The following is a 21,771-nucleotide window of genomic DNA, read 5'->3' on the forward strand; positions in this document are numbered from 1 at the left end:
CCCAACCACCATCATTGTTCCCCCCCCCCCCCCCTTACCCCTACCCCCACACCCCTTCACATACACTTCAACTGTCAGTAGAAGCTTGGAGGAAGACGTCAGCTCATTCATCCATGTACCTGTACTGTGAATACTGCAACGGGACACATACCAAGACCATTTCTGGATCTTGACTCAGTCTCTCCTTGTCTCGGTCTCAGTCTTGACTCTGTCTCATCATGTCTTAGTCTCAATTTTGCCTGGTCTCGTCTCATCTTAGTCTTGGCTTTCACTTGGTCTTTTGCTGCCTTTGACTTAGTCTTGACTCAACTCACCCCACCTTTGTCTTGGTCTTGACTCTGTCTCATCCTGCCTTTGTCTCAGTCTTACTTTGTCTCGCCCTAGCATAGTCTGTGTTCTCAGTCTGGACTCGGTCTCACCATGCCGCAGTCTCATTCTTGACTCAGTCTTGCCTTAGTCTCAGTGTTGCTCTGTCTCGCTTTGGTTAGGTCTTGGTCGTGACTTCTTTTTGACCCCTCAAAGTCTTGGTCATGACTTGGTCGTGGTTTAGTTGGCCTCAACTCAAAAAAAAACAAGTGACAGTGAGTCCATTACTACTCAAAAATCCTGCAACCCTAAAATAGAGGAAGTTCTCAGTAAGAGTCATGACTACAGTAGTACTGCTGTGTACCAGGAAGCTTGAGTGGTGGCTGCTGCAGGCACTTCAGTGTCATGACATTTCTTTGCTGCACACGGAAAATCAACCAGCGTGGGAAAAGGACCACGCAGACTCCCAGAGGATTTTCTGCGGGGATTTAAATGTCCATATCAACGTTGCAGCCGCAGTACAGATGAAGAAATGTCTGTTTATCTTGCACATACACACAAGTACAAGTCATCTGGTGGTGGTGGTTGGGGGGGGGGTGGTTAAAAATGGTGTTTGTCAAGGGACCTCACTATCCAAACACAGACACTGTTATAATTACACAAACACATTCAGTTTTCAATCTGTGAGCACGATGCAGGCAGCAGACAATATGGTAGACACACGTACAAGTCAGCTTGAAGGCCATCTGGCTCCCAGTAGAGTCACTTTCTTAGTATTTCCTAGAGCTGCACAGTCACGCAACATGATTCACTCTTTGAGTAGTTTGTCATTCAAGCAAGTTTTACCGTTACACCAGTATCACTCTCCAAATGTCATGTTGGATGAGAGCCGAGAGATCAGATTCTAGTCATTGTGGCACCTACTGAAAAAATGTCATTTGATTTACATGAAAATTGCACCCTGTTTTCCTTCCTTCAACATGAGTAGTCGGTGTGTTTTCTGTAGCGCCATATAGTGGACACATGAAGTGATATTTGCACCACACGGTGACTTACTGGTCTGCATTCACACTCCTCTTTCTCCACAATAACGATACAAAACCTGGAGAACTGGTCATATATTTTGTTTAGCTTAAATAGTTTGGTCCGTTTGTATTTCTAATGATAAGCACTACCAATATTGCTGATTATTGATCTACAGGGATCATTAAAAGTGCACAGTCCTGGCAGTGGGCCTTGCATGGAGACCAAGAGCAAATGGGATTATAATTTTCAATGTGATGATCGCGCTCCATAATCCTGAACTGATTGCTTTGGTGAGCAACATGCCGAGACAGAACGTTAGAATTTGTGGCCACTTGCCATGTGAGCTCTTTTTGATTTACTGAACAGTTGGTGGTCCAGTTTTTCAGGCTTTGGAACATGCATTTATTTCCTTTTCATATCAATGAAGGAAATCCTTTGTAACAGATTCTGTAACCGATGACATTTGATGGGGGTTTTTTTTGGATGGGGGTTGAAAGTGACCTAAATTACTTTGCAGCAGAGAATTCATTAATATGCAGATCCTGAGATTAAGGACTGAAAAAAAATACTAGACCAAAGGAATTAGATGTGTGATTTTAACAGGGACATTGATTCTCTCTGTCTGACAGGTGTTGTACTGATGGGAATCTCGGAGGTCCATAGGAAAGTTCATCTTGAGCTGGAAGAAAACGTAAGTGCCTGATTATGTTTTTCAGCTTGCGGAAAATTCCGTGCACTTTAATTTCTTTATCTAACCCAAAAACACCCTTACTCTCTTCACTACATAATCTCAATTCACTAATCACCATTATTCTCACTGAATTACTGCCTTCCCCCTGCGCCCAACAACCCCCTTACGTTGGCTTCACCAGCATTGCGACCCGGTAGACGACATCACACGGAGGGTTGCAGAGGGGGAAAAACAACAGGTTTGAGTTGTAGGAGCACCTGTTGGTGTAGGCAGGCCTCAACATGTCCTGGGAACACACCAGCTGCAAAGTTATTACACTCAGAAAATACAGCTCACTATAAGCTGATGATGTGTTAGCTCTACAGTACATCCTGCAAAGAAAATCAGTTTTATTAGCAGCATGACTGTTATTTTTTTAAGTTGGACATTTTTTCAGTTTGTGCTGTTTGGGTCACTGGGAGTTCCCAGAGCCCAATTTTTGAATTATTTAAGGCAGAGATGTTGGAACGACTTATTTGCCATCCTCCCCGTTGCTAGACAAGAAGATAGATACCCTTCTCTCCTCTGTGCATGCTGTAGGGACCTGAGAGATAGTTAGCTTAGCATCATTAATGATAGTGGGTGGGGAGGTTAGCATACCTTCATCTTGCAGGAGTTCCTCCTGTGTGCATTCTGGTGTAAATAGATCAGGTTTGTATTCTTCTCCCTCTCCAACACAATTCCTATAATTAGCAGCAGCTCTACTAGTCAAACATTTTGGTTTGTTGGTTTAAGTTTCGATGGGGCATTTGAGGTGCTGCATCAGATCATTTTGCAGTCAGGAAAATGGTCTCCGGCTATCTTGTAATTTTGATTTGTTGTTTGTCTTTTTCTCTGACTTTGGTGAGAATGAATAAGTTACTGTGATCTTTTAAACTAATAGTTGACATTACTGATTTATTCCATCTTATTTAACTATCTCGTCACGCTTTTGGTGACCTTCCACTTTGCTGCTGCTCTTATAGGCTTGCAACTCTCGACACGGCAACAAGATGTCTTTTCTCGCATGTAAGAAAAATGAATAATGTAGTCAGAAAGCAACAAATGTGAACTACGGGGCAGAAAGTTGCGAGGCCCTCCTCTGAGACATGGCTGCTAACAGCATCAGTGGGTGGTTTGACTTGTTAATGGACTCCAGTGGATGAGTCATTGCATCAATTCTTGTCTAAAATATTGATGGGAGGCAACCTTTCTCAGACGTTGATGTGTGCGACAAGGTGTCTGTGGTCATCCGTGTGTGTTTAGTACGGTTGATTGATCTGCTCCACGTGGGCGCTGCATCGCAACAAAGATGGGAGCGTCGACACCCTCACACTAATGAGAGAGCGGTAGGGAGAAAGGGAGAGAAGTCTGTGGGCATTCCCACGCTTTGTTTCTGACTCATTCATAAGCGCAACCTTGGACTCGGCTCTCACCCCCACACACATGCACACAAACGCAGTGATAAATGATCACTCTCAGCTTTCTTTTGGAGATTTGCAATATTTCCCCTGTTTGCCACTGTTGCACTCCATCCTCCCTGCCAGTTTCTAATGACCAGTTTGTCTTCTCCCCGCCTCCTCTTCCTGGTCCCTCCTCTGCACCTGAAGTTTAAGAGGTTCCACAGGGAGATAATAGCGGAGCTGGAGAGAAAGACTGACATGGATGTCAAATACATGACAGTGAGTAGAATGTGTGCGTTAGTCTGTATACTTCCACAATGTGTGTGAGTCGTTGTGTGGCAGCTCATACAGCCACGTACTTCCATATGCTTTTTCTTGTTCTTACTGTCTTGTACATGTTAATTGGTTAGCAACAGGAAATTGTGTGTAAAATCCCAATGTGAAGGCTTAAAGGCAGTTACAGAGAATAGAAACCTGTGAGTGGCATCGGTTTCAGCCAGAATCTTATCCAGCAAGGCAGTTAATTTCAGTAATTGCCTGCAATTATGACCACAGTCATGCTAATTAATGCGTTTTATTATTGTTGCGACATAAAACAGTAAAAAAAAAAAAAAAACTGAGCCGTTTCACTTTCCTGGAATTCACCAATAAATGTTTTATTATCATCTTAACAGAAAAGCTGATAGAAGCACTTCTTACACCGCGTATCCATACATATAATCAGATATTTGTCAAATGTCAGCAAAGCAGCTATAATGAAATGGCAGTAATGACAGAAGTGTTCTGAACACAATTTACGAATCCAGCAAACACTCATCAAAAATATACATGAATTTGTGACTAAGATGATATAATAAAAGCGACAAGATTTTGGCTAGTATGAGCTCGGGAGTACCGGCGTTCACACTGCTCTTCTTCTGCGCTCCAGGCCACGTTTAAAAGGTACCAGATGGAACACAAGATGAAGCAGGACTCTCTGGAGAAATCCCAGGCTGACCTGAAGAAGCTGAGGAGGAAAAGCCAAGGCAAGAACGCCAACAAGTATGAAAACAAGGAGAGCGAGGTGAGAAGGAAGGACACACACACACACACACACTCACACAGGCATAATTGTGCGTCAACATTATTACACACACACATGCATTCACAGTACATGTAACTTGAGATGGAGTGTGTCAAAGCCAGAGAGTAACAAGAGTTGGGGACAGTGTTTGTGCGGTCATGCCGGACAATCTGGTCTACGTACTCAGTGCTCTATGTCGCGTTCCTTCCCACTTGGAGTAGCGTAGCCATGGTAACTACCTCCTTACAGATATGGCCAAAATGCATACTTATTAAAAACATATATCACATCAACAAGGTGAAAATTAGAAATAAAGCAATATTGGCATTACACCTAAGCAGCTGTTGTCCCTCTCCACTGTTGTGTTATGGTGTTGTCATTTTCACAGATACATGATGGGATATTTTTGCTAGCACAGTATCCAGTACTTGGCTGCATATGCTCATAAGTGCCCCAGGAAATATTATGCATGTTGTGTACTATTGGATGTGTGGAAATATTTGCACATTCTATAACAATAAATAACAAAAAATAATATGATAATATGGTGAAACTGAACACAAATCAGAAGTGCCAATATTTGTAAAGCCTGCACTAACAGATGAAATGCTGCATGTATAGAAAAAGCACAAGGATGGAATGATAATCAACCCGTAGCTTATTGTTAGCATGTTAGCATGAAATGTCGCATGGACACGGATAAAAGCGAACTCTAATGCAGACGTAAATACAGCAGAGCTTTCAAATGACACTATTACAAGTTACAAATGAAAGGATTTGCTGCAATTAATCCAAGCGTTTACTCTGCCTCATTATGGCTGAGTAGATATCTGGACATCGACTTACATCCAGTACAAGTATATGTGCAGCATGGACCAGCTAATACGCGCTCATCTCCCTCTAGTCATCTGTGCTTGGTGTTGAAGTTCAGTCCAGGCTGGTACATTTATGTGCCATCAGTCTGTTAATATATATGTACATATGAATTCATAGCGCGTTGCCGTAAACGCTTTCTCCTGGGTGGTAACCAGTTAGCACCAGTATTTTAAAGGAGGCGACACAGCAGAATGTTAAATAATGATCTTATAATATCATCTCCTAACCGTGACTGCACCTGAACAGTGACTGCTCAAATGAAGAGTTGCGATGAGCTTGATGACATTGTCCCGTGTTAGATAACATTCTAACATCAATCCAGTCAGGCAGCCCGGTCGCCTGGGCGTGTGTTTGTGTGTGTCTGTGAAGGTTTTAAGGTTTGTGTACTCTGTCAACACGGTCTCTCCTACTTCAGGCCGGCGGGGTGAACACCCCCGCTGACACGCACCGACACTGAGAGAAAGAGGGAGGTGACCTGAAATGGCCATTATATGTCTAAAGATTTATGGTGGTTTAAAGAATGTGAAGTTGACGTCAGTCACATGTTTGAGTTCCTCTCTGTGTCATCAAGGTTACTCCTCAGAGAAAGAAAGAGTCAAGAGATGATCGAGCTGATTTTCCCTACAAAGCAAAGACATATTCAGAAAACGATAATTGACACCAGTGGACTACAGAGCCAGATGCACTCCCATACCCATTACTTTTTAAATCTTATTGCTGTGCGGTAAATGAAATAAAGTCGAAACTACAACTTAATTTTGTTCTTTTTTTAAACACTCAGAATAGGGAACTTCCTTCCAATGGCTAAGCACCATAACCTGTTCTATTTCAAGAAAGAAAGATAGTGATATCAAGGTACATTTTTGGTATGGCATAGTAAAACAGCGTCTCGGTTGAATTGAGAGTTGTTGACTGTGTGACCTCATGCGGCAGTTCTTGACTCAACAGTGTCATCAGACTATGCCAACCAATTAAATCGAACCAATCCGTCAAAGGTCAAGAGGGATATTTGGAATTCTTGAATGTGGGCTTGTGTGAGGAAGTCATCTGAATTCAGGGTCTTGACCTTCAATAGATGCAGGTCAGCGCGCGAAGCACAAAAGCAGCTGCAGCTCAGCATCGTACTGCAGAGGAACTTATTTTATCCTCCAAACAAACACCCACATAAAGAGATCAATATCTGTTTACATGCGCTCCATGTTTATAACATTTTCACTGCTTTACTTTGACTGTTGGAAAGCTTTTTCTTTTGGCTCTATATTTTTCTATAATAACTCAAATCAGCTCTATTTTGTCTTTTCTTCGTGCTCTCACATGTTTCTTCTCTCCTCCTTCACCTTCCCATCCAAGGATGTTTACCTGCTGCTGTGCTCACTAATCTGATTTGAGACCAGGGATTAGATTTTGACACCTGGCAGACACAGAGATGGGCAGACCGACACATAGTGTGCCGGGGCTTCCAGCAAAAAAGAAACACACACAAAAAAACACTTCAAAGCCGGAGAACATCAAGAAACTTTCGGGGGAAAAAAAGAAATGGGAGAAGTGTCAGATGTCTAAAACAAATGTGATGGCAATTTCTAGTTTGTACTGTACACAAGATTAACAAAAACTGAGATAAGATCAAGACTCTAACATGTCAAAGAGGGACAGTGTGTCTTCTTCTCCAGGAGGTGTGTTATGTGGTTTTTTTCTTTGTCTTATGCCTTTGTTGCCATCCTTCTTTCTGTCATGCCTGTAGTTCTCAGGATAAACACAGGTTGTCCATAGCAACAGGCTCGCTGAGGTGTTGACAGATGTAAAGTGATTAAAAGGGTGTGTGTGTGTGTGTGTGAGAGAGAGAGAGAGAGTGAAATGCTTTTTCTGTGGTAAAATAGCATTTCACACTTCTTTTTTTTTCGGATCCACTTGTTGGTAGAATTTATGCCGCCCACCTTCCACAGTTCTGGAAAGGTGTTCACTCTGTTTTCTCTGTTTCCCTCGATTCATTTGAAATCGTCTGTATTAGAAATGCAGGTGAATGAGGAATTGCACGAAATGGATCAGGCTCCTTACAAGTTTATGGCTGGGGGGTTAATTTCAGGGGTCAAACCCATCAGGACCTGTCTTGACCCAACACACTCAGCTAAATTGGATTCGGTCACTCAAACACTTGACATGGGGCTCTCAGGTGGTTTTAGTGAAATAATGAAGTTGTTTTATTGTTGCTGTTGTTGCTTTCATGTGTGTATTTGATGACGAAGCCACTCGTATTAGATTATCATCGTGTTTTATACATCTGTAACTATTTGGGTTTTTGTTTTGTTATTAAGTAGCATTATTTTTTATTTTTGTTGCCAAAAAAAAGCTCTCTGCACCTTTTGTATAACACTTTGTCGGTCATTTGTGATACGTGTTAAAAGTTGTGTGACAGGAAAAAAATTACAGAAGTGGAATTGTTGTTGGTGAATGGTTCTCTGGGGTATTTTTACACCAAAAACTTCACATTGTCGGTTGCTTTTTTTCTTTTTTTGGTACGCTGGCTTGCAGGATGCTGCTTGAGAGGTTGCAGTGAGAGGAGGGTTACAGCAGACAACTCGGAATGCAGAATATTTATGTTTTATTAATACTTTTTTCATTTGCACAACGATACAATTTACAGGGGAGGTTGTATTGATTGGTTTTGATCAGTTTCGTAAAGTTCCGCACAAACTCCTACACATTTATAGATGTTATCTAACAGTTTCCTGAGCTATACATTTTCCTGGATCTGCCCCAGGATCCAGATCTGGTTTAGTGGTTCTCCCGTGCTCCACACTTCTCATAACCAACAAGTGGAAACAATCACATGACCCCCTCATGTTAGTTATATATTGCATGAATGTTTTTTCATATCTAGGATACACTCTTTTACTTTTTTCAGGAATTAAATGTGAATTACACATTTTTAATGATCTTTATTTTTACACCCTTCTCTGGCATTCTAAATGAATCCAGGTGAATACAAGGACCGACCTCCGACATGAGTGTTAACACACGGTGGATGAGGGAAGAAGAAAATCTGTGTTTTTCATCAGAAATACATCATCTTCCTTAGGACGGTTATAAAAGGCAAAGAGAAGAGAGGGTGTGTGTGTGAGTGTGTGTTCCTGTTTTGACAGCCGTTACAGGTGTGTCATTCCCCGCCAGTTGGAAGATCTAGAGCTCATGTGTAGCTTTGACATGTGAGGGAAAAAAAAAGTTGACTTGGGTTTATTTTTTTCATTCACTGCTCTGTCAGTATCTGTCTTATCTCTCGCCTGGAATATTTCTCATCTGAACAGCTGGGTTTTCACCATGAAAACAAATACATATGCATGGCAGCATTTTGCAACTGTTTGACAATCGTTAATTTGAGGTTTCATTGATGGAACACTAATCACACAGGAATGTGCATAGGAATTATTAACCACACACACGTACGCAATTGCATCCTTTAGATCCTTGGAGGAGCCCTGCGACATTTTTATAATCCTGGCTGCTGGTGTAGATAACAGGAGTCCTGTCCCCTCGTCCCTTACGCGGCTCTGTCCTTTCACTAAACGTCCCTCAGTCTGTCAGTACAGTAAAGTCTCATCTTGTGTAAGTGTTCCTGCAAGAGCGAGATTAGAACATTCAGAAAGGAACCCCACTCCTTTCATATCACCTCGCCCTTGTCAGGTTAGTGATGGTTTCAAACCATGTGTATGGGAAGATAAGACGCGATGATTTGTGGCAGGTAGTTTGTAGGACAACCCCTGATTGTATTTGCTCCCGTGTTTAGGCTGAGAACTTGTTTTGGGGTTTACCTGTAAATGTGTGTGTGTTATCAGTGTCTGGAAACCTTGACGAGCCGCCAAATGGACATGCAGTTGTTCATCGCGGACGGCTGTAAAGAGGCTCTGCTGGAGGAGAAGAGACGCTTCTGTTTCCTGGTGGACAAACACTGCATGTTCTCCTATCAAATTGCTTCCTTCCACGACAAGGTACCAAACCCACCTCCCTATATTTATGTCGCAATGAGTCAGCAAATTTCATTAAAACTGTAATGTGGAGCTGAAAACGACAGACTTGATAAAACTGCAGAGTTCTTATCAGATTGCACCAGCAATTTATTCCAAAATCCACAATCTCAGGGCCCATGTTGCCATAGTGATGAAAAAATGTGTGCACTGATATTTTCTTTTAATATCTTTTCTTACGTCCTCGCCTGCTGGACAGGCCAGAGACATGCTGACGGCGAAGCTGAGCAGCTGGCAGGACCAGTGCAATGACGCCACCGACATGCCAGAGAGCATTCTGTCCAAGATTGAGGGACTGCGCACGTCGGTCTCCATAACGCCGCTGCCCTCTCCCTCCCCCTCGAGGCACAGTGTGGTAAGACTGGCGGGGCATTAATTAGTGTCCTGCCGCTGGACATCATCCTGCTGTTTGTCCATCCATCCTTTTCTTACCGCTTATCCTGTTAAGGGTGGGGGGGGGGGGCTGGATTCTATCCCAGCAGCCCTTGTATGAGAGGCGGGGTTCACCCTGGACGGGTCACCAGTCCATCACAGGGCCAACACATAGAGACGGACAACCAGTCACACTCACAGTCACACCTACAGTCAATTTAGAGTATCAATCAGCCTCGTCCCCTCTTGATGTCTTTGGACTGTGGGAGGAAGCTGGAGTACCAGAGAGAACCCACACAGGAACAGGGAGAACATGGAGACTCCACACAGAAAGATCCCGTGCTGGAGCCGGGGCTCGAACCCACAACCTTCTTGTTGTGAGGCAACAGTGCTGACCACTGCCCTTCCTTTTGTCATCATGCATTTATGTTAACAACCTAATATCGATGCATGTTTGATGACATCACATTTCCCCTGACAGGGGACATGTTGTAAATATTCATGCTTTATTCATAATCATTTTCATTTAATTGTTTGGCTATACAGCTAATATTCAATAATAGAAAAAATGTTATATTAGTCTCTCAACTTCTGTTTTTTTTTTAGCAAGCGTTTGCTTTATTTAGTTTTTGTGCATCTTCTAATTTATAGGAATATTTTAGAGGAAGTTTTTTTCCCCAATATACAGCAAAATGTTTTCCTTTTTCAATAGCTTCCAGTTCATGGGGTGTATGGACTCCACATTGGTAGCAAATAGTCCTACACTGATTATCAGACACACCTGTAATTTGTTGGGTTTTTAGTTTCATTTGTTCAATGACAGAGAATTTTGACATTAGCTGTGGCGTTAGCTTTGACGTTAACTGCGACATTAGCTTTAACGTTAGCTGTTAGCTTTAGCTGTAAAAGAGCAAACAGCTCAAACTGACATTTACTGATACCAGGTGAGGCTGAATCAGATTCAGATGTGGATACGAGATGCATTTGTACTGAAAATGTGAAGGGAGTTAATGTTTCTCTTCCAGAACATCTCTGCTCCACCGGCCCCAGTCGCAAAGGCTCAGACCAGCCCTCTGGTTAACATATTCAGCCATGAGAACACCGCCAGTGTAACCACCACCACCACCAACAACAACAATTCAGGTACTAGGAACTTTCCAGAGGAGAGGTTTTTTTCCTGAAATACATTTGTCTTATGTACAGTGATACTATCTGCTTCCTGAACTTCCTTCCTCCTAGACCATGAAAATAGTGAGGATGGTGGTCTAGCCAGGTCTGTGTCGGTGGCGACAGGCCTCAACAACATAGTGAAAAGGCCACGCGTACGCACAATCTTCCCCCACACTGCCGGCAACAACAACACACTGCTCAGCTTTGATGAGGGTGACGTCATCGTCCTACTCATTCCAGACGAAAAAGACGGGTGGCTGTATGGCGAAATGGAGAAGAACGGAAAGTGAGTGTGGACACAGGAATGTGACAGCACATATTAGACTGGGTGCACAAGTGCAATAAAGCTGCAGTTATCGATTTGATTCAGTTTGAACAGTGGGGAATCGATTTATCCCTCACAGCATGTCCGCCTCCAGTAGAGAGCAATATATCCCCCTCCTGATGGTTGCAGTCAGAAGTACATTTTTTGGGTAACACACATCATAAGATCCAGACAAGCAGAAAGATACTCTTTGCTCCAGACCCCCACAGGACAACCAACTGCTAGTTAGCTTAGCTGCAATAAACGCTAACAAAGGGGCCAAGGAGCGTAGGGTCTCGAAAGTCAAATAAACTTTCATCAAAAATGGTTTTGCTAACAGGGTTTGGCTGGGATCGTACTCACCATTTGTAGTGAAAGATTTTGAATATTTCAAGATGTTGTTAATTTAGGTCCCAGTAGATCAGGATCTTTATTTTGCCGGAGTGTGATTTTGAAAGGCATGATTTCAGTACAAGTAACGTCTTTACGTTGGACTAGTTTTCGTTGGACTAACACAAGAACATAACTTTATCTAACATGAATATATCTGCTACTTTTATTTGTCAGACAAGGAATTATTCCATTTTACTGCCTCATGATGGCTCAGGAACTCACTAAAATCCTTAATTAGGGCCTGAGCCCGGAGGTACTCCGGGGCGAAGACCCTATTATGTTTGCTCGACACACTCTCTTTTTCACATGCTGCTCCTCATCATGTGATTGTTATGACTCCAGCATCCTGTAATCGGTCTGATGGTCTCTGGTCTGATTTTCATGCTGGACATGTAAACGCACGCACACACAGAGCTGAGGGCTCGGCGAGCAAGAGCTGGAACACTCTGCGGATAAGGAAATCAAAGTGAAGTATGGCCTTAGGGTGGGATGTATAAAGGCGGACCGGGGTGAGGCAGAGTCGGCGTTCCACCTGCTCTCCCAACCAAAGCTCTGCTCTCCCTGGATCCTTTAAAATCTTGTGGAGGTTTGTTTTTGATCTTTATCCCCATCAATGAACAATACCTGACAAATGTGTCTAAAATATGATCAAGGTTAGAAAGGAACACGTTATTGCAGGGCTGCACCAAAGTAGGTCCTGCTGCCTCAAGAAGGACTTATCTGACTGCACCTTTGTGAGGAGATTGTGTCCCAGAGGAAGGTCTGGTTTGATACACGTGGGCCAATTTCTTTGTCTTATATCAGCTTAGATAGTGTATCCCAGCAACGTCCCTGGCAACACCCAGGCTGAATCAGAAGCCAACACACATGTACAGATGAATGAATGATTGTGAATCACTGTAAACAATGGAAACATTTCGATACACCAAAGGCCATATTTGACTTATGACCATACACATAAATATCTTATTTATTAAATGCTGATTAACACAATAACGAGTAAATAAACCCCCTGGCAACCAGGAGCAGTGAGACGGTGAAGCTGTTCAGTGGCCAGAGGTAACAGTAACCCTGGAAACCAACATGTGTTCTCAGTGGAAAAGCCTTCTCTGGGTAAATACTATTAATATGAGCGTGATTGAGGGAATGTAGTCTCCAGTAGGCGTTGGCAAGACTGACGATGTGCAAATATTAACATTCATCCATATGAAAGGAAAAGCTGAGTGGCCACATAGTGACTCTGCAGGGGTGAACAATCTCCTACCAGAGCAGCACAATGACACACAGTCCTTGGAAAGAGCTGGAGCTAGAGAAGGGTTCATAGTGCGCCCCTAGGGGTGATTCAGAGTACTGTCGGATCAGTTAGGTTTAGTTGAGTTAATTGTAATTTAGTTTTTCTACCCATCCATTTTCTATACCACTTATTTGTTAAGGATCTATCCCAGCTGACATTGGGTGAGAGGCGGGGTTCACCCTGGACGGGTCACCAGTCCGTCGCAGGGCCATCAGGAGCAATTAGAGGTTCAGTATCTTGCCCAAGGATACTTGGACATGGTCACCAGGGGAAGTGAGGATTGACCCAGCGACCCTTCGGTTGCTAGATGGCCACGCCACCTCTGAGCCATGCCACCCCTTAGTTTAGTTCAGTGCATTTGAATTTATTCTAGTCCAGTTTAGTTAGTTCTAGTTTAGTTTATGCATATATAGATTTAATAAAGTTACAAGTATATGTGAGGGTGTGTTGGAAAGCTGTAAAGGCTCAAACCCAACATACAACATTTTAAAGGTAAAAATACACAACAGCTTAACAGTTTAACTATGAAATAAGTGTGAACTTAAAATTAAAGAGTGGCAAAATTCATTTCATTTTTTGTTAAATTTCAAAATGCATGTCTATACTAGAGCGTAAATGTACCAGAAGTACAAACAACAGACGAATAACAGTCAGAGCTCGCAGAGTTTTGGAGCAACATTTCATTCCGCGCAATTTAAATGTGGCATTTGCGTTTTTTTAGTTGGAAAATGTAAATCTGACACTGACACTTCAGTGCTGTTTTGTACTTCTTTATATGGGCGTTAGCTGTTAGTGGTTTATCCCTAAATCTTTCCCTGCTTTCATACTGTATACTTTGATTTATATCCAAGCTGAATCAAGCCATTTTCTGTTTGATCCAACGTGAGAACCTGGTCATGCCAAGTCATTTCATCTTTAGTTTTCTCTGCGTGTGTGTGTGATTTCTCTTCAGTGGAGCCACTCATTTATTCAAGGATTCAACCAAACACTCAGTGCTGGAGATAAGAGGAAAAGACCATTAATTAATACATGTTAGTCATTGAGGGATGATTAAAAGAGACGAGCAGTTAACATATAGATCCCTTTTAGTGCTGTTTACAAATCAGAGGCATCCATTCAGCAGCAGCTATCATGTTCACTATAACTGTGCCTCTATTCAGTATAGAACAACTGTCTCTCTGATCACCTCTTCCCTGCTTTCTGTCTTGCAGGAGGGGCTGGTTCCCCTCATCCTACTGCCGTGCTCTCACCGAGCCTCTCGTGAATAACAACAGGTAAGGAGACTCCTGGTCGTGGGTAGCAGCGGGTTTCATGTTGCGGCCAGCTGTATTGTTGGCAGTGTTTCCTCTAGTTACTCTGTCAGAGCGACTCTCCCTTCACTCAACCTTTGACTCCCGAGTCACATTCCACCTCCGGTCTCCTCACTCCTTCATCCACAGGAAACTAGTTACATTAGCTAGCACACATCCTAGTTCACACATGCTATATGGAAGAACTTTTTTGCGCTTTATTGGGCGTTAATAAGTTTTATGACAATTGTTATGTATTTATGATGGATTCATGGATGTTTACAGCGAGACTTTAAAGCGTCCTTTGATCATAAAGAGTTCCAGGTTCAGGCGTGGGAAACAGGTTAGCACGGTGTGATGTTGAGAATAACGTCTCTTAAACAGGCACGGTTGTCTGTGAGCTAAACTCTCCCCCCGTTTAAATGACGCGATACTTTCTGTATGACACTCACCATCTTGAAAGAAGCTGCACATGACAGAGGAACCCCCCATCTCTACAAACTTGGCGGGCTCTTAAAGATATTAAGGCTCATACCTTGTCTCCACAGTGCAGCGCTGCAGAGACACTGTAGAATCCAAACTGAAGTGACAGCAGATTTATTGGGGTATAAACCTAAATTTATCATGGGCAGAGCATTTTATGACAGCACTGTGTGTTCACATGAAGACGCTCCGCAGCTTCCTGGGAGCGATCGATCTCATGCTTTCAAGCGATCGGAGCAGCTTTTTAAGAGCATGCCGCTGAACCAATTCCCAAAGCCTTAGATTTATATTCTGCTGCGCCATTATTTCCACCTAATAACTCATCAGTACTTCATCCTTAATATAAACACTTGAATGGCCCTTTTTGAAATATTTGTTTTCAATGATTTAATGAAAATACAGCATTAAAGATCTCAAGAGCAGGATTTAGCAGAATTTTCTTTAAAAAAAAAAAAGAAGAGAGGAAAAAGGGACATTTACTAAACGACTGTAAAGAAAGATTTAAAAAAAAAAAGATTTCAACAAAACAAATAAAACAGCATTGAAATAAAGGCATACAAGTATTTTGAACATATAGTTTTGAGAAAGTGTAAATACATCACCTCAGAAAAACCCCTCCAACATTCAGAGGAAAATTAAGTGTAACCAACATTCACTATGACAACATCAAAAATAACAGACTGGTTCCAAACATGCATAGAAAAACATGTACATGGCCCTTAAACAGCTAATGAAGCTACAGGGAACACACACACACACACACTTTTGAAAACAAAATCTTGAAATTTTATTAAGCAGTCGTTTGCTCTCCTCCATTCTCTCAATGTTCTCCTCCTCTTCCTCCTCCTCTTCCTCCTCCTCTTCCTCCTCTACAGTGTGTCTACAGCGCCGTATCGCAGTAGGAGCGTAGTCAACCTGCACCATCAGGACACCGAGACAGACGAGGCCACTATGATCCTACCGCCGGCCGATTACTGTGACAGCCCACAACGCAGCGCCATCAAGAACAACACCACATCAGCGATCGCCGTCACCGCAAATAACGACCGCCAGCACTCGCCCACGTCATCCTTTTCCTCACCTGATCAGAACACGGTCAGTCAGCACTCGATGAGTTTAAAGTGACACTCCATCCCGTCAGGTACTCACAAGAACGGGTCTTGAGCTCACAAATGTATTTTACCCTCTTGCATCACTTTTTTTTTTTGAGACTCCAGAATGCAGAAAGAGCAGCCACCTACATTTAGCTAGAAGCTAAATACGGCAAGTCCCACTGGCAAAAAATGTGAACAAGCTCTCACATCGTCGTCTGGTGTAATCTATGTTCTGTATATCCAGCCGTGTACCACATGTCTGGAAAAAGTAGATTATACCGACAATGCACTTGAGAGTTTGTCAATGGATTTTTTTTTTTTTTTCTGGGAGAGATTGACTGCTGGTATTCGGTCAGTCGCCATTACCTTCAAGCTAAATAGACGTCGCTGGTTCTTTCCGCATTCTGGAGTCACAAAGACGTGATGAAGGAAGGAGAAAAGTCTTGGTAAACTTTGTGAGTACTTGAAAGGTAGAATACACATTATGGGTGAAGTATCTCTTGTTGTGAAAGGGTGGTGAATACATCTCTGGAGCTGCTACTTACTGTCGCATCGCTGCCGCGCCCTCATACGTGCAGTCCGACCTGGACTGATGTGTATGAACCACGTCTGCCTCGGAAAACCGGACCAGGCTCTGTAGTCCTCTCACTGCCAGGTGACACACAGAATACAAACCAGCTATTGAGATTCGGCAGCACGGTATCATCCCGCTCAACCACACAAAGGAGATGAGGACTTGATAGAGTATCAGTGAATTTAGAGGAAAAGATTCGTTACTGTAGAAAGTCACAGTAAAGCTCCCCCTCCTTTTATCTCAGGTATAAAAGCCCTGTGTTCTTGTACTATACAGGTTCCTGGGTGTTACTGGATGTGAGTGTCAGCGCATTGACTGGAAACCTGTCTGGCTATAACCTGCCTGACCGTCCTCGAGATTAGCCTCCTTTATGACTTTCTCAGCCGCCCACAACCTTGAAAATAAGCTCTTTTCAATAACAATAAAAGAAATATTTGATTGCCAGCCTTTTCTTTTACTGTACAATAACGATACAAAAGTAACTCGATAAAAGCTGATGAAGGTACAGCTGGGAAGGAAATCCTGATAATGAGTCTCTGGAGATGAAGAGGGAATAACATGGAGATGGAGTAGAGCTAAACTGTGTGTACACACACACACACACACACACACACACACACACATACACACATAACCAATACTTTAAAGTTTGCATATGAAGCTTACTGCATTTCAGAATGGGGTTAAAATTTTCAAGCAATCCTAACAAACATTGGCATCATTTCCCTCCTGTCCCAACATGGCCGCACCCATCACCTCACCAAAGCTGCGCCATTTGCATTCCATGCAAAGCTGCATTTGAGGCTGCGGTTTCCTTTATGGACGTTTCGTGTAGATCCGCTCTGCCGCTGGAGAAATGTAAATGTGTGAGGAGTTTGTTCTCATACACTCGTCCCATCTGCACCATCACGTATGACGTGGGTAACATTTTACAAAACACAAATATAGAATGTTCTCGAAGTTGCAGTAGAGTCATGAAACATTTCCATCCCCGAGCAGATGGAGGATTTATGTTGATCAGATAAAGATTCAGTGGTCAGCAGGAGATATTTGCACCTTGGTAGTAGTTTTGACCACATATTTGGTTCATAGACACAGGAGGGGCTGATGATGGGGTGTGTGTGTGTGTGTGTGTGTGTGTGTGTGTGTGTGTGTGTGCGCGCGGGTGTGCGTGCGTGCGTGTCTACATTTGGCCTGGAATTCTTCTCACTCGCCAGTGAACCTGATACCTTCCTCCCCTTTCTTCATTCTTTTTATTTTCTCTCATGTCATTGTTTGTCTTCCTTTTCATCTCTCTCTCTCTCCCTCTCTCTCTCTCTCTCCCCCTCCTTTTTTTCCCAGTAATTAACGTCACTTCTAGGGAAACTTTAAAAACTCAGACACGCACTCTTTGTCTTACACACACACACACACACATATCCCAGAATAAACTTGTGTGTGGGGTAAAAAACTAAACTTCTGCACTGCTACAGTAGACTAGAATACGTTCAGCTGTGTGTGTGTGTGTGTGTGTGTGTGTGTGTGTGTGTGTGTGTGTGTGTGTGTGTGTGAGTGGGCGGCGGATGTTGTGTGTTTGAGTGTGTGTATGCATGTCTGTGGGTTCTGTAGGTTCTCCTCTTCATACTGTTGTTGTTTTTTTAAGTAACGAGTTTAATATGTGTTCATTTATTTGGAATCAGTGTCAGCTGACTTTAAAATGTTACAATGTTACATGTTGGTCAAAGAGAAGCTGAAATGATTGGGGGGGGGGGGGCTGTTACCAAGGAATGCACTGTCACATTGACAAAAAAATGCACCCTCACTGGTTTGGTGTTTAGTAAGAGACTTCCACAGGAATGAGAAAGGACGGAGTGGCAGAAGGTCTCTGAGATTAACATCAACAAAGGAAGTTAAAGGGCTGAGGAGATGTTTTTAAACCTTTAGTGTTCAGCTGATATGGAAGAAAGAAAAAAACATTCCAGCTTGTAAATTTTGAGGGAGGAAAAAGAAAAGGAGAGAGAGCTGTGAATAGAGAGACTTTGAGTGCATCCGTCCATCATCATTCAGGATTATTCCCATGTGTTTTTTTTTTTTAATCCAAACATCCGCCTGAGAAGAGGTGATGTTAACATCCTGGGTCCTGAGGGAAATTAATTAACCAGGGCTGAAAAACACAACGGAGAAAATAATGGTTGATCCACTCCTGACATCTAGTGGACTCTCTGGGTATTGCAGGTTGTCTGCTGACAAACAAGCTCCAGTTCACAGAGTCTAAAAATTGATCAGTGCTCCTCTCACGAGTTTCAGCAACGAGAAATAAACGGAAGTGTTGGACACTTTTGAATCCTTGTAACACAAAATATAGGGTGGCTTGATTATCTCTTTTTTTTTGAATTATTGGAATTTCATTGAGCTTTTGTAGAGTTTTTGACTGTCAAATGAGATGGTGGACGATAAATTTAGCGGCCTGTGTACCTGCATCTGGGAGCAATTTCAGTTTTTCAGGGCGCAGAAGAAAATCCGAAGCTCGTCACCGTCTATCGTGTGTATGCAGATGGCTTCTCTCTCGTAAGTCGTCACGAAGGTGTAATCGGGGCATGAGAGGAGCATCGCAGAGTCTTTGCTGGGGAGGTAATTCCCTGCCGAGATGATACAAGCAAACCAAATGTGTTTTAAAAACACTTTACGATTCACTGACAGAGACGTTGCGCTTTGCAAATACAAAACAGCATTAAGACATGAATGTATTTTGTTCTGTGGAACACATTTCTAACCCATCGTGCGAGAGAGACAAATATAGCAGATCTTAAGAGTGAAAAAAATTTATTAAAAAAATCCTACAATGGCAAGAAAAAAAAAAGCTTGTGGCACAAAGATTCCAGCATTTTGGTGCTGAGGATTTTCTCCCACAACAGCAGGCGGCCCGGTGAGTCACCCGGGAGCGTTTCATGTTTTCTTCTGTGGTGGAAGACACGTAAGCGGTTTAACGAGATTAGTGGTTCTCAACAACATCATCACGTCAGAAACAGAGGAAGTTGTGGTGCCGTCTGAAAAGTTATCTCGCCGAACAAAACACGAGAGTCTCAGTAAGGTGACTTTTACTCAGCCACTGAGTTTATTCGCTCATTTTACAGAATGACCTAGAAAAAAAACATGGAATCCCTGTTTTGCCCTTATAGCGCCACCTGCTGATGTGGAGGGTGTGTTAATCAGGACATTTAAGAGCAAACTCCACCGTACTTGAAAGTTGACGTCAAAAGTCGTACAATTTGTTTTTTTAATGCATTTATTTGTAAGAATTGCTGTATTTGTCTCTAAAACATATTACATAACAATGTTTGTTTTGTTTTTTTAATAGGTGTGTTTTGTGAAATTGCGAAACAAAAGTGTGTTTTGTTAGTGAATCATTGGATATTTGTTTAAAAAAATAGGCTTTGAAAACTCTTTGGAAGGAAATCATGCCCTTACTTTTCTCCCTCTCGTTCGTGTGTTTTCATCTTAATTCTGGGTAAACATACAAGCTCTCATCTGCAGTCAACGCAGTGACAGTTCACTGACCTTTGCTCAGTACGAGACTTGCATTTCCTGAAGCTCCTGATTCCAGAGGTCGTCTCGTGATGCGACACGAGTCTTCCTACGCTGTGTGTAATCCGTCCCAACCCTAGAACTTTTGTGAAGTATTCAGAGAGTACGCTGGTTGTAATGGTGTGTATTGTGTGTCATTGTTGTTGGCCATGTGACTCACAGGTGCAAATCTTTCTTTTTTTCTTCCTCCACAGACGATCCAGTCCAATGGCGTCACGAGACCAACGCCTGCTTACCTTGCGTAAGTCACATACGAACATGAACCAGCTCTCTCTCTCTCTCTCTCTCTCTCTCTCCCCCCCAGACATGCATTCATCACTCCTCTCTGTCACCCACAGGGGAGGGAATCCATTCGCCACAGTCAGGCTACGTCCAACCGTCACCAACGACCGTTCTGCACCCGTCATCTGATGTCTTCACATTTCCACCCACCCTCCGTTCCCATGATCCCGTCCCATTAAACCCCCCACCCCCCCCTTACTGCTGCAAACCTTCAAATGGAAGTATTTTTGGACCATTTTATTTACAGATGCTCATATATTTAAGATATCTCTCGCTCTCCCTCTCTCTATATATATATATATATTTTATTTTTATTTTTTTTCTATGACTAGTTGTCCATTTGTGGAGCGCATTCTTAACCTGCGCTTGTGAAGCCCAGTGGTCAGAGAAAATATTACAATGTATTTATGCTGTCGATGTTGCTGGTCCATCTTCAGAATGACTGTTAGGAATATTTTCTGTTGCCATAGGACAGTGGACGAATGTACCGGCGAGGACCTCTGCATTTCACCCTCAGGTCCGGTTAGAGAACGATGCTTGAATACCGATTTTTAAAAAAACAAATGACGTCACAATGGCAAATGGCATCCTGGAAAAAACACACACACACACACACACACACACACACACACACACAGTGGATCTTTATCTTTACTCACATTTGTAACAACAGATGCTATGATTAGTCTGTTCTGCCTTCTAGGACTTTTTTTATGTAGAAATGAGGAGACAGGACTTTTGCCTTAACATCGCATACTGTAAAAAAAACCAAGAGTGAAAAAACATAGAAATATGATTGCATTCTTCTGATTGTGGACGTGAAGCGTGAGATTCATCTCCACGTTGACTGTGCAATCATTTCCACGTCAATCGATTCATACGGCAATTTAAGTGTTTTTTTGTGTCACGTTAACACCCTTAATTGAATTTGCTGTTTGAAAAATAAAAATTTATTTCTTCACATTAGTCTTGATTTGTCAGCATTGTTAGGAAGAGCACCGCGGGCTCTCCGATGAGCTGGTGCATTGATCTATCGGGGAGTCGCATTGGGCAGTCGTTCACAAATGTTCCTGAACGTTACTGGGTTGTTTTTTTCACTCCAATTGGAACTGACTTTCAAAAATGAAATTCATCTGGAAAATATTTGGTTTAAGTAACCACTGGGTTGGGGCCCACAGTAAGGCCGTGAGGGCCCTCTAATGAGGCTGTGAAATGCTTTTAATTTGAAACTTCATACTAAATTATTTCTTCCTTCAACATTCATCTAAAATGTGATTGCGATGAAACGCTTGAACCATATAAAGTCAAATATTAAAACTATTGTTTTTAATGAAAAACTACTGAAACATAATTTGAGAGACACAGTTGGGTGGGCTGACCGCCAACATTGGGGTTAAAAATAAATACATTTTAAGACGCTGGTTGTTTTAGTTGTAATTTAATTCCATTTAATCCTACCGGCATAACAGGAAGTGATGGTATTGGACTTCAAAAAAGTTATTTAGAATAAAATACTTAGCCATTTCAAAACAGTTTTACAAAATAAAATC

At 42.5% G+C, this 21,771-nt stretch overlaps 1 protein-coding gene and 1 long non-coding RNA gene across 4 annotated transcripts in view; one reads left to right on the forward strand and one right to left on the reverse strand.

Annotated features, from left to right (window-relative positions):
* baiap2l1b (BAR/IMD domain containing adaptor protein 2 like 1b) overlaps window positions 1–21,182 on the forward strand; it is a 30,891-nt gene extending 9,709 nt beyond the window's left edge. The window contains exons 1-12 of one of the 3 annotated variants that reach the window (XM_086185491.1): window positions 1,565–1,622; window positions 1,962–2,023; window positions 3,652–3,723; window positions 4,373–4,507; window positions 9,214–9,366; window positions 9,602–9,757; window positions 10,800–10,917; window positions 11,014–11,230; window positions 14,147–14,209; window positions 15,583–15,802; window positions 20,134–20,180; window positions 20,278–21,182. In XM_086185491.1, coding sequence (XP_086041617.1) covers window positions 1,973–2,023; window positions 3,652–3,723; window positions 4,373–4,507; window positions 9,214–9,366; window positions 9,602–9,757; window positions 10,800–10,917; window positions 11,014–11,230; window positions 14,147–14,209; window positions 15,583–15,802; window positions 20,134–20,180; window positions 20,278–20,350 — 1,305 coding nt within the window. In that variant the 5' untranslated portion in view covers window positions 1,565–1,622; window positions 1,962–1,972 and the 3' untranslated portion in view covers window positions 20,351–21,182. Of the gene's footprint in view, window positions 1–1,564; window positions 1,623–1,961; window positions 2,024–3,651; window positions 3,724–4,372; window positions 4,508–9,213; window positions 9,367–9,601; window positions 9,758–10,799; window positions 10,918–11,013; window positions 11,231–14,146; window positions 14,210–15,582; window positions 15,803–16,313; window positions 16,777–20,133; window positions 20,181–20,277 lie in introns of those variants that run through there. The other 2 variants (XM_086185489.1, XM_086185490.1) reach the window with 2 other exon arrangements.
* LOC147245200 (uncharacterized) lies at window positions 14,984–20,132 on the reverse strand. The gene is made up of 4 exons (XR_015110120.1): window positions 19,913–20,132; window positions 18,830–18,993; window positions 16,347–16,449; window positions 14,984–15,788 (listed from the first exon to the last, which is right to left on the reverse strand). It is a non-coding gene; the product is annotated as an uncharacterized LOC147245200 (long non-coding RNA).
* Window positions 21,183–21,771: the final 589 nt, after the last annotated feature.

The sequence above is a fragment of the Aulostomus chinensis genome, chromosome 18 (assembly GCF_037954235.1).
Source record: "Aulostomus chinensis isolate RoL2024-O1b breed Wild chromosome 18, RoL_Achi_v1.0, whole genome shotgun sequence".
Classification (NCBI taxonomy): Eukaryota; Metazoa; Chordata; class Actinopteri; order Syngnathiformes; family Aulostomidae; genus Aulostomus; species Aulostomus chinensis.